At 36.6% G+C, this 13,132-nt stretch overlaps 1 protein-coding gene across 1 annotated transcript in view; it reads right to left on the reverse strand.

Moving 5' to 3' along the window:
- LOC131063558 (protein root UVB sensitive 3) overlaps nt 1-13,132 on the reverse strand; it is a 133,970-nt gene that overhangs the window by 100,999 nt on the left and 19,839 nt on the right. Inside the window, exons 3-6 of the mRNA XM_057997415.2 lie at nt 6,212-6,271; nt 6,052-6,090; nt 5,876-5,938; nt 3,525-3,581 (exon numbers count right to left, since the gene is read on the reverse strand). Coding sequence (XP_057853398.2) covers nt 3,525-3,581; nt 5,876-5,938; nt 6,052-6,090; nt 6,212-6,271 — 219 coding nt within the window. The remainder of the gene's footprint in view (nt 1-3,524; nt 3,582-5,875; nt 5,939-6,051; nt 6,091-6,211; nt 6,272-13,132) is intronic.

The following is a 13,132-nucleotide window of genomic DNA, read 5'->3' on the forward strand; positions in this document are numbered from 1 at the left end:
CTAGCTTTCACAAAAAGAAATTCTAACAATGGCGGTAAGTTCCCAAAGCCAGAACATGCACAACCATACTCTTTGTGTGTGAATCAAACATTTTAAGAGCACTCCAAAATTCTTGGAGAAGTCCATCATCCTTGGATAGTGCCAACTTTACATGGACTAAAGTTCTATGCACTTGAGGAGTTGGTGGAATTATCAAAACAATTTAACTGGCTTGTTCTAATACTTTCTGTAAGACCTTGGGATGATTTAAAAGAGAAAATTTAGTAATTAAATATTAAAGTTGTCAAAAAAGTCAAATTAAATGACAAACTACATTTAACTATTTAAAAAGGTATTTTAAGTCTGCCAATAAAGTGTAACTAGGCTCAAAGTGTTCAAAAGTGGTCATACGGACAATTTATGTTATTTTATTAAGAAAAATGCTTTTCAAAAAAACAATGAAAAAGTAAAAAGCACTTTCTCAAAAACAAAAACAAAAAAGCAAAAAACATTTTTTCCCTAAATTAGCTCTAAAAAAATTATTAAAGGAAAGTTTTCAAAAAAGACAACATAATTTTCGGAGTTATTTCATTTCTAAAGAATGAACACACATTCATCTTCTCCATTTCCCAAGGATGAAAACCCTTTGGAAATTTTAAAGCTTCGAGGATGAAACTTTGGAAATTTCAAACTTCGGGGATGAAAACCCTCCTTGTTTTCAAAGTAATTCCATCCAAATTTACCAGAGTGCAGCAAAAATCAGTTTGGGGTGAAAAGCCTCATTCAATTCAAGTGATTTCATGCAACTTCATATTGTATTTCAGATTAAGCAGGTCTTTTGTTGCAATGTGTGGTTTTTCAATATTTTGGGTTTGCAAAGATTCTTGGCTTTCCAATGTTGAATTGTGAAGTAACTGAAGTTTATTTTATTTGAAGGGTTTCTTGAAATTCCAAAACATTTTTGGATTAGGTTTTAAAATATTGGTCCTACCAGTCTAGCCATACCATCTTTGCAAGAACAGTCCGTAAATTGGGAAATCTCGATGGGCCATACCAAATTCACGGGAGTCTTGAGTATTTTTTAAGGGTCTCTTTCTCTTTGATAAGGGCCATACAGATTGGGTATTTGATACATCTGAGTTATGAGATTATAGCTGAACCATTTAAGTCATTATGAGACATACCATTGTGTAGTCTACGGATGCTATTGTTTCTAAATTTATTTGGAAACTGTCCAACTGTCTATTAATGATAAATCAATGACCATATAGCACTGAGAAGTGCTGAAATCAGTATTTCAGTTTGAGAATAATCCCTCAAGGTGATAAGAAGGGCTGTTTCAGACATCTATTGAGCAAAACCAACTTCTAAAATGTAGAGTTTAATGTTACAAGTGTCCAGATCAGACTTTCGGTATAAAGACAGAGAGACATCGTGCAGATTTGAGATTAAAACAGATTTTAATCTGCATAATATAGTCAAATAGTAGCAAGGATGCAAAATATAAGACTATTTAACCCAACTGTAGTACTTGATCGTCACTTAGCTCAATCTTGGTAAACATTTTACGTGTTGCAATTCATTAGCCAATTGTTTGACGAAATGCTCACAAATTTAGAATGATAGATAAATGTTTAACAAAATGTTTGAATGTAATGACTAATTGTTGAAGAAAAATAATTGTTTCTTATCTTTCCTCATTGTAAAACTTCACTTAGCTCAATCCAGGTAAATATTTTACATGTTTCAATTTGTTAGCCCACTGTTTGACTGAATGCTATCAAATTCAAAATGATAGATAAATGTTTGACAAAATTTCTGAATGTAATTGTTGAAGGAAATTAACTGTTTCTTACCAAATCTCATTGTAATACTGGATGGTTGTACTACTAGTGATTGTTCTTTCATTGTAATAGATCCTTGGACAATGGTAACATTGGATGCCATTTTATTTTCTATCATTCTCCACCTTGCATGGTGTGAATTGAAGTCAAGTGACTTAATCCAACATTTTGGCATTGATGCAGCTTCATTTGCACTATCAGCCAATTTGGCTAGAGCAATTAAATTGTATGTTGGTCGGCTTTCTGCCAAAATTCTCAATAAAATTCCATCTATCCTCTTTTTTACTCCATATGCTCTCACCTTGCCCATTCTGGAAACTAGGTGATCAGAAAGAGTAGAAATGAGTCTATTGCAAAAAAATTATTGGGATTTGAGCTAACACCCTACATGGGTTATTACATCATGATAACAATTTTGATATATGTCAAAGCTTTAATGAACAACTTGATGGCATGTACAAATGGTTGACCTTGGAAGAAATAAGGAATATTTACATGGAATTAGAGGCAAAATAGACTATTAGAACAGTTAGTGTTTGTGTTTCCTCGGATGCACACTCTCTTATCTTAAGAAAGTTGGTGATCAAATGTTTCTCAATTGTATATCAGCAACACATCAAGCCTAGTAGAGAATGGAGGTAGCAATGAGGGAGGGGTGATGGTGGATATTACACTTGATCTAGTGACAAAAAATGGGATCAAGTGTATAGTTGGGTATGGCTGTCGTTTGTTCTATTCATTGTTAAATTTTAAATGATGTAAAAAACTTGTTAAGAAAACCTTTAGGAACACCCTCTCAAGATGAGCTCAAGCCTCAAAGTGCATTAGAGTTTACCAACTCTCGTTGTAGGCCTTCAACCACCCTCAATTTATTGATTAACATCTGTTTCACCCTCCTAAAGACACCCTAGCCCTGAAGGTGTGACAAGTATGTTCTACACTTGTGTACTTGAGTTTTTGGACCTAACAAGATGTAAATCCTAATAAGGCTACTCTAGGGATAAATCTACTATAGATGGTCTCTTACATGATTATCAGTGATGATCCCTCAACAAATAGAAGCAGTCCCTTCTACCATTCATGATAAATAATTATATTGATAAGGATCTCTGCATTATAGATGATCCAACATAGCCTTTTTCCTCTAAAATTTAGTTTTGTCCTGTTGGCAAATTCTCAAAATGTGAACTTGGAGTACCTCAGCCCTGAGAAAATGAATGCCTTTTATAATGATTTTAGGTATCAAAAGCATTGATTAATTAGAGTTCTGAACCTTGATTCAATATCAATATCAATATGTAATTTGTATGTATCACTTGAATAACTCCGGAGGCATGCTAATGTGAAATTTTGAAATTTGTAACATTGCATCAGTATTATTTTACCCATATACAGCAGGCCAAAAGAACAGTTTACATTTAACCACATAACCTTGTAAAGTTAAGAGAAAGCAAAATATAGACCTATAGTAAATAAACCAATTTTTGAAAGTCATATAAAAAACATTATAATGTTTTTAAATAGTTCCAGACATTCCGGTTTGCATGACTTCTAGTTTAAATATATGGATGTAAAATGATACACAAGATGCAAAGCACGCATACAGAGGTACCCAAATTGTTTCCCTTAGCTACTTAATGTGTGTGTTTTTTCTAGTTCAAACTCCATGCTTCATGCTAGTTGTGACTGAACTTGAAATACCTGATATAACGTGAACAAAATTCCACCTAACATGCCTGTAAAGTCTCGTAGAAACCACTGCAAAGACCACATTTGTAAATCATAAGCACATGCAAAAATCAAATAAATATTTCCACAAGGATGCAAGTTGAGGTTTTATGAAAAAAGTTCAACACAAAAACTATTTTTTAATCAAAAAAAGTACATAAGTAGCTCAATAATGTAGGTTATTTTATTTAAAGCATTGTGCATATGCTCCGAAGCCATTGCTTACACTGCTCAATTAAACACCTGGTTATTCGTACGAAATTTCTCATTCTTCAATCCATATTATGTCTTTGCCATTATCTGATCTGGAACAAATTTTCTTTTCTTATACATTGTAAAAAGCACTTTGAATGTCTCCTTAAACAATCACAGAGTAGCATAACACTCCCAAAAATTTGGACTTAACCCCAAGTCGTCACCACCCACCTCATTTGCTATGCCATTTCACCGTTTTTTCAAGAAGTGATTCATTCATTCTTTTGACTCATTATTTTGACTCATTATTACACTCGGAGAAGAAAAATAAGGTAAGGACAGATTAGAAATTTTTCATTCAGGGTTAAGGCCAGGGCATTCTATCTTTTCAAGTTTAACTTTGAATAGATTAATTTTAAACACTAATGATGGTTTTTCTTATAGTTATATCCCAATGAGGATTTGACTAAGTCACAAGTTTTGTGTTTGTGATCAAGTTGGGTGAAAAAAAAATCTGGAATATTTTGAATTTTAATTTTAATCTAAATATGCTAAAGAAATATTAAATATAGCTAGAAATTAAAATACTATATTTAATATTTTTAATATACCAAATTTTAAATATTTCTTTTTTTTTTTTTGTAGGGGGAAATTTTTTGACATGCTCAACCAATGTAGATCATAGATAACGAACCTCCTCCCAACATTAATGCCAACAACTTATACAACTTAGAAATCAACATTATTCAACTTAAATGTCTCCTTGGAGATTTCAACTTGGATCTCCACAAAAAAGTCTAATGACTTAACCAGATGAGCTCAACTATGGCTTTGACTTTAAAAATATCAATGTTCAAATATACATAAAATTTCAAATTCACTTTGAATTTATTAAAGTGAAACATATTAAAATTTAAATATATTAAAAATGAATAATACATAATGGAGATTATTAAAAGGTTATTATTTAAAAATTAAAATAAAAACTTGCAAGGTTTATTATATAAAATTTGTGACTCAAAAATTAAAACCTAACCCTAAAGGTTCAACAAAAACATTTAAACAGAAAATTAAAAAATAAAACTCTTCCTGCCTGCACACCTGCCACAACCAATGCAATTTTGCAGAAGACCCCATGCCAGCAAAACCCGACACTACACAATCAAATTTCTTCTTCGCTTGGATGCAACACATAATAAAGACATGTCACACATTTAACAAAAAAACCAAAATCTTATAACAGAGCCACAGCAACAACACTAAATGCACAGCACACTGCACGACAATGACAGCTGATAGCAGAACCGAAACACAATAGCCCACAACATGTTTTTCTGGAAGTTATTAGGCCATATTTAATAGAAATTATGAACAACCTAATATAAGACGCATGTTTAAAACTACATTTATACATATTTAATCATAGATATTGTAAAGTTAAACTTGTGGCAAACTGAACTGAATTTTAAGGATTTTTTTATGTTTGTCAGATTTCAATTTTTTTGGATAAGATCCAGCAATCTCTGTGACTTACGGGTTCAATATAAAAGATTGGGTTGCCCCTAATATAGTACATTATCTTCAATAACATTAGGACTTGTCTACTAGTTTAGACCAACCATATATTTTTTAATAAACCCTCTTAAATAAAAGTAAAATACTTATTTTATTTTATTTTTAATTCTATTGCCTATTGGTTTTTTTTAGTTGAAATATTTTTTATATATTGTGTTTATTTCTAATCTCTAAACATATTTTATTTAACATGATTTTTTAGTTATCAGAATTTTTTCCAAGCTTTTCCAGTTTGAAACCAAGGTTTGAGTTCCAATTACACTTTTGCTATGCCATGTTAATACATTGTAAATGGAATGCCACTATGGGCAATCTGATTCTCACCAAGAAGAGATCAATTTTCAATTCAAAATACAAACATTTTATTAGCAAAATTTTTGCTTGCAGAATTTGGAATGAAGCAAGATGTCTATGAATCCAAATGCCTAATGCCAAAGAAATTAGTATATTGTGCAGAATTTGTGCTCATCTCGACTAAACATTAATGTCCATTTGCTATTGACTTCATAAGTTCAAATGCCAAAAACAAAAATAATTCATTTGCACACACTTACCTGAAACGTTGCACCAACAACTGTTGCTGTTGTCTCTCCAACCCCAATTGCACTCAAAAGAGCCTACAAATTTATTTAACTGTTATTAGCAACAAAAAGAATGAATCCTAAAATCATTGAGAATCTGTAAAACAATCTCATAAAGTCAAAACATGGGGATCTCCACACTAGCCTACTTGTGTAGAAAGCATGCACCGAATGTAAGTTGACAGGCCCTGCACATAAGTGATTATCCAATGATATAACTCAAATCGAAAGTATAATAATTTGTAAAATAAGACATTTGATACAGCAAATAAATCAAAAACATGATAATATTTGGACGTTAGTCTCTACCTGTAGTGAGTCCCATATCTGAAAAGGTACATAATCAGGAGTTACACTGTTTGGAAAACCCTGCAAGATTAAGCAAGCAATCAAATGAACCCAAAAGAAATCATTAACCTGTTTGCATCATTTGAATACATCTTTTGTGATTCACAAAGGTGGTAGTTGTATTTTTAATTAGTCACATGTTGATTGTTGTATTTTCAACTATAAAAAGCCAATATACTTTAATGTGCATGTTTGAATAAATATATCATTTTAATTTTAGTTTTAGGATAAGATAGGAACTCCAGTCAACTGTGATGTCCCCTTTTTGTTGACATCAGTTCTTTAGTGAGGATTAGCCTATTACCCTGACCCTCGTAGGCTAATGGGATTGGTTAGAGGGTCTTTTGAGGATTGGTATCATCCCCAATGTTCAGAGGGCTTCAGTTTGGTCTTCGTTTGGCATCATTCGGACATCATTTGCTCTACTTACTATTTTTAGCAAGTCTTAGGATGTTAGAGATGGACCTCTGCTATTTTTAGTAAAGGGGGTATGGTCATATGCAGTCTCCTCATGTTAGCTCCCAGTTCAGACAGCGTTCGAAAATACAGAGTATTCATGGAGATATTGATGTTTAATTGGCTCAATTAAACATTAATTATTTGGAGATTATATTATTAAGTTATAAAATGACTTTATATTATAAAGCACTTAAATGAAAGCCTATTTATCATGAGAAGGGGGCCAAGTTTATTAATAATTTATGAGCACATAACCCAAGGTTTAATTACATTATTGATGCCAATGAAATATTATAACTTTTTAATGTTAATTAAGAGCTTTTTGAAGAAGTTCGAACTTCTTGAGGAAATATAAGTGTGCAAAAGGAATCGAACTTCATTATGTGAGTGGAGTTTTTGATTGAAGTTTCTCTGAAGCATTGAAATGTAGAATACCAAGGGTTTCTGCAGGATTCAAGGCTTGTCGGCATTGGAGAGTGTGGCTTCTTCATTGTAACAGCATATAGAGGGTGTGCAATACCATCTGATTATGCTTGTGAGAGTTGGCTTCATTCAGGAGTCAATATTGAGCTGATTGGAGGGTTTATTTCAAAGTTTGTTTGCAGATTGAAAGAGACTACAGTGCGCTACAGTGTCGTGAACAGTGTGCATGAACAGTGCGCTACAGTGCCCATGAATAGTACATCGCTACAGTAGCCGTGAATAGTAAACACTACAGTACTAATGCATTTTAGAAGAGCTAATCTACATAAATTCAAAGGGGTTTGAAAAGCGATTTCAGATTGTTGGAGGCTACATTTATTGTTGTTAGTACCACTCATTGGCACGTGGGAATTACATGTATGTATGACAAGTGTTTGTGTTAATGACAATGTGCTGTAAGTGCATTTTGGTCTCTTAGAATGCATACCAAATGTTCGTAGAAATGTCTAACAGCTGTAGATGCATATTGTATACGATTTCAGTCACACATTGTCATTGAAAGGTTAGTGGTAGGTGTTACATTGCATTCTCATTTACTTTCAGACTTTGATATATGTCCTTTTGAGTTCAATGAATGCATATTATCATCTCTTAAATCAGAATATCAAAAAGAAACCACAATCAGCAAGTACAGAAGTTTCATGACAAGTGTTTGACAATATTCCTTGAGCATTTAAATCAGAAATTTTCAATCAGATTTGGCAAGGGATATTACATCAACTCTCCATTATTTGAGATTCTCTTCAGTGGACGAACTCTGATTATCATTATAACAATCACCTTCACCTAAGAAGACTGCTTGTACTCTAGCTCAACTCTAGTTCAAGTACAAAGCTTAAGTAGGTGAAAATCTTCCACTTAGAGAATTTCCTCAGTTAGACTTTGTTGACGTGGCTAAAATCGCGGAACTACGACTCCATCTGGCCAACGCAGAATAGAATGCTAAGTATCCTATCCTCTCTTGAGATAAGGAAATCCCTAATGCTATTTTAAATTGATCAATGGGGGATGACCTCAAGGTTTCGGTTGTCAGGTCTTGACTGCAAGATAGCGCAACAGTTGATGTGTTTTGCTGGAAACACAAAGGGGACTCACGGTTAGACGGAATTGGTTTCGCACAGGTTCCCTAAAATCTTACAGTCTGATTTCATCTGATTTGCTTTTAACATGATGCTACTTTAGCTTGACTTGCAGGTTTTAAAAAAGGAAAAAAGGGGGATAAGGATAGAGAGTAATAAGAACAGCTAGCTAACTTAACTAAGACAGTATATTGAAACACATAGACAAAAATCTTAAAATAACCAGAAATTACTTTGCCAGCAAACGAGCACAACTAGGTAAAAACCTGTGCAATCATCTAGGAACTTTGAATTTTCAAGTTGTTGAATACAAATGTTGGACTCTTCCACCCATTCATTCAAATTTAATAACTGAACTTAGCATAAAATTGGGCTCAGACTAACCATGCAGAGGGAATAACAACCAATTATTTCCTAATGGTATGAACCAAGATTTCCATCAAATATATGTATAAACAAACTATCTGAAAATTAAATACAGTTGCAGAAATTTAAAAGGGGTGGAGGAGAGGACCATGCACTCACAGGTAAAAATGACACAGCTTTAACATCCATTAAAATCTATATAGATTTTGCCAGAGTTTTTGCAACAATCTTTAACTTTCTACCTAAAATAAAGGAGAAACCAACTCCTTTATATAGAGTTTTCAAAATGGATGAATGGCCAAGATTAAACTTAAACAAGTGAGCCAGATTCATCCCTTAAAACAAGGCTGCCCATACCCATAAATGGGAAGCAGAATATCAACACCAACCATAAAGTAACTAATAACTACCAACTACCAAACATAAAGCTGCTCCAAAAAGTGCACTTGCACGAAGCTTGAAATTTACAATAACTTTGGCAGTTGGGAAAGAAACTTTATGTTTGAAAAAGTGCATTTAAGATTTAAAAGAAACATAGACTTTTAGGAAAGCACTTTTTCCTTCCCCTTGATGGACTTTTTCTCCATAAATTCGTCCTCTTCATGCAGGTAACCTTCCCAAATGTCCCGGTGTGCCGCATGTTCCTTACGAACATACTCTTGGAATTTTATACAAATGGGAAACAATTCCTCATTAGGGGGAAAAGGAGGATTGCACATTTTGAACTTTGTGCCTTCAAGATTAGAGTCGACTATCCCTAGTCGCTCGCACCAATCCGATTGCTGATCTTCGAAGCGCAATATGTCTGTATGCAGCTTGCTAATGCACTCTATGTCCTCCACAAAGTATGCAGTTTTATCGGGCCTCAACCTGGCATTCCATCGTGACACTACATCAGCATCCTTCATGGTATCCGTCCAGCCAATGACCAATGCCTTATGAATATTTTCACCGCCATTTTCAATATGGGATAGGTCCATCTCACATTCCTCCTGAATCTTCTTAACAGTGCCCGCCATGTCCATCTTCATGCAAACAATCCAGCACCATTCCTTCAAAGTATTGACATTATGGGGATCTAGGATAGAATGGATTGTCGAAATCCGAATGTGAGTCCAGAAAAGAGCCCTCGTGAGTGGTTGAGCTAAGGCAACCACCTCCTGGATTTTGGCGTACTCCTTTTGCACCTCCAGCATTTTGATCCATGTTGCTTGTATTTTGATTGTTACTTCAAATCCATCATTAATAATCTTCTTTCCTTTCTTTTTAATGCTTCGGACCCATTCCCTGAAGGCCTTGGCAATGTCACGCACTCCTTCAAATTCAGTTGTAGTTTTTTGTGCCAATGCCAATCGGGGAACATGGGATCCAGAAGCATGCTGCAGCGGTTTCAACAGGTGATCAATGTACCCCTCGGCTTGCTCAACACGAGCTCGATACATATCTCTCTTAGCGGTCATTTCGTCGAGCTGTCCGAGCATATTCTGAACGGAATCTCTGAATTCTTCCCTCTCTTGCTCTTTGGTGGCCCACCCTATTGGGATGGTCGTGACATTGTAATCGGCCAATGCAATCTAATCTGCTGGTTTGTCTGCAGGTGGGGTGGCAATATGAATCGTGTGGTTCCTTTGCTCATCTTGGGTAATCTTGGAGTAAGTCTTCGTCTTTTTCCTGCCTTTGGATTTTCTCCTATTCGAGAGAAGATATCCTCCAAGTTAATTGGTGGCTTGACAGCTGCTTTCCGTTGCGCAAGAGCAATTAGCCAGTCCTAAGGGATGGTTTGTCCAGATGTAATTGCCAGATTCTCACTCTGTTCTTTGGAGGCATCAGCTGACTCGGTGCCTATCTGTAATTGATCGGGCATAGGAGGAATGGGTGCAGTATCCAATCCCTTACTCATGGCTGAGTTCTCTCCTACCTCGCTGAACAACTGTTGGGTATCCTCTTGTAATGGTTGCCCTTCAGTTCTATTGGGTTCTTGAGTCTCATCCCCTTTCTGCTCTCCCTCAACAGTGGTGTCATCTTTGTTGCCGCTATTCAGTTGCAACTCATGCCTACTCTCCTGAGTGAACTCATGCTTACCAGTCCCTTGATCAGGTGCAATATCTCCCTCCTCAACCTAATTTCCAGGTTTGTCCAAGCCAAGGATCCTTACCTCTGCTTCTTGCTCATTTTGTGTTTGAGGATTATTTGCCTCGAATGCAGCAGGATCACTTTGTGAAGGTGGAGTGGGTATGTAATCAAGTTCAACCACATCATCCTCTAAACTGGGGTCCCTGGATGCTGAAGTAACCTCTAGCAACCTGATTGGGATCTTTTCTCTCCTTGTTCATTTTGATATTCGAGTCCCTTTATTGGCCCTTGCTTTCTTTCTCTTCTTTTCAGGTTTCTTAACCTCTTCCTTTGGCGCGCTTGAGGTTCCTTCGTCCTCTGAAGATTAGGGATCGAGACTACCCATTAAATTGTATGTGAATTGGGTCCCTTCATGGGTCAGTCTCTCAATTTGTTGGGATAACCAATTATCAGTGTACCTTCTTGGAGCTTCCATAACTGCCTCAAAATCTGTGATTGGGTCCTGAGTCCAATCAATGGTTGGCAGGAGGTCCTTGACTGCTTCAAATTCTCGAACTTGCAAGCAATTTCCATAGTCCGTCACCTGATCTGGTACCTGGCAGTACACATAAAGCCGCATTTGTTGAACACTCAATCTAGAATATTCACGCCGACGGACTTCAAAGTCATCAAAACAATTGCTCCAATAGTCCTCTATCGATGCCTTGGCCCTATAGTGTTGTCGTAGGCCCTTTTTGCCAAATTATCATGATCAAAGCATTTCCTAGGGAAATGTTCTTGTAAGCAATAGGATGCCAATTCAACAGATGACTCTTCAGCTTGTACCGAATTTTTGAAGTGCGCATCAAGAGTACCCAAAATCATGGGGACGGTGAACCCGGATTGCTTTTTATCTCTGAGTAGGTTGCCTGCTGGGTGTGCCTGTCTTGCTACCTCCATGAGGACTACTTTATCTGATGGATAGCACGGAAGCTGGAATGGTGTTCCCTCAAAGCCTGCTATTCTGATGTAGGTGAACCTGGGAAACTAGATGAACCACGCACCGTATTTCCGAATCAGAGTGATAGCCTGCTCTAAGAGCCTTATATGCAATCCTCCTTGCATTAATCTAACCAAGCGCATTGTAAAGGCATCATTAACACGCTCATACTGACCAACTGCATATGCGATGTTATTCTTTTCTCTTTGGGCAATGTCATAGTAATGCAGTTGAGGGTAGCAGTCGTATACCTTCACCTAATTCGGTCCATTCTCGATCTCACCATTCTTAATTAACCCCGTCAACGGCTGGTGTCAGGCAAACATGTAGACCAAGTAGGAAGTCATGTCGAAGTACTTTTTTTCTTCAAGTTCAACCAGTTGTGTATGGATATTGTCGTTGATGATCTGAGCCTAGTCGAACTTAGACTTCTCAGTGAAGACTTGCTCAGTGAAGTAGAACATCCATTCCTCAAAAAGATTGGATTGAGGAAGTCCCATGACCCGGCTGAGTAAGGTAACCATATCACATACTCGTGAAAATCGCTTCTGGGAGTCTTTTTACTGATTCTAATGCTTGGGGGTCTTCTCTCTTTGAACCATTCTTCCTTTATCAATGTCTTGCACTTAGCAGGATTCATGTCATAAACAACCTGAGCCTCATCGATAGTTATGGCAATGGGATCCTCTGGAAATGGGATATCAAATGCCTCCCCTGTTGAGACATGGACCAACTAGGACTCGAACCTAGGACCTTCCATACGCTGTTGGAGTGCTCTACCACTGAGCTACTGGCCCCTCTTAGACCAGTCCATTGTCGGTCCGAGTGTGGCTTATTTCCAACACCAACATCCCCAAGGGCTTCAAGCGTGAAGTCAGCTAGTACCATCCCCTTTAGCACTACTAATCTAGTTTCCGACTGATAATGTTTAGCAGCCTCAACCACTAATTCATAATTCTGCAGGGAAACCAGCTGCCTGAGCAATACCACTCTCCATCATCTGTCTGGGCTTGCCATAGGCATTTGGAGAGTACACTGTGTTCCTGAAATCCTGGATATCAATATGGCCCAGGTTCGTGTCTCCTATGTTCTCCAACACACTCTGGACCTTTGACTCCCTAACTCCTCCCCCTTGGTACTAGTACTTCATTTTTTGGACCTTGCGGGGAATGCCAGCTTTGGAAATCCGAGACATTCCAGTTGCGCTAGGTGCCTTTGAAGACTCAACCACCGATTTAGGCATCTATCTTGCGCAACTGGACATGGATTACGAGACGAGATAAAGCAACAAAAACGGGTTAGCCAAAACAAAGGACGACATTAGCGTTAAGATTGACGATCAACGAGGTAATCGGAATCTAAACATATTGTTAAAACATGACATTTAAATAATTAAAGCCTAATCATCTGGAAACTAAATGCAATTCCAAGTTGAAAGTCAGG

Source organism: Cryptomeria japonica, chromosome 5, assembly GCF_030272615.1.
Source record: "Cryptomeria japonica chromosome 5, Sugi_1.0, whole genome shotgun sequence".
NCBI lineage: Eukaryota > Viridiplantae > Streptophyta > Pinopsida > Cupressales > Cupressaceae > Cryptomeria > Cryptomeria japonica.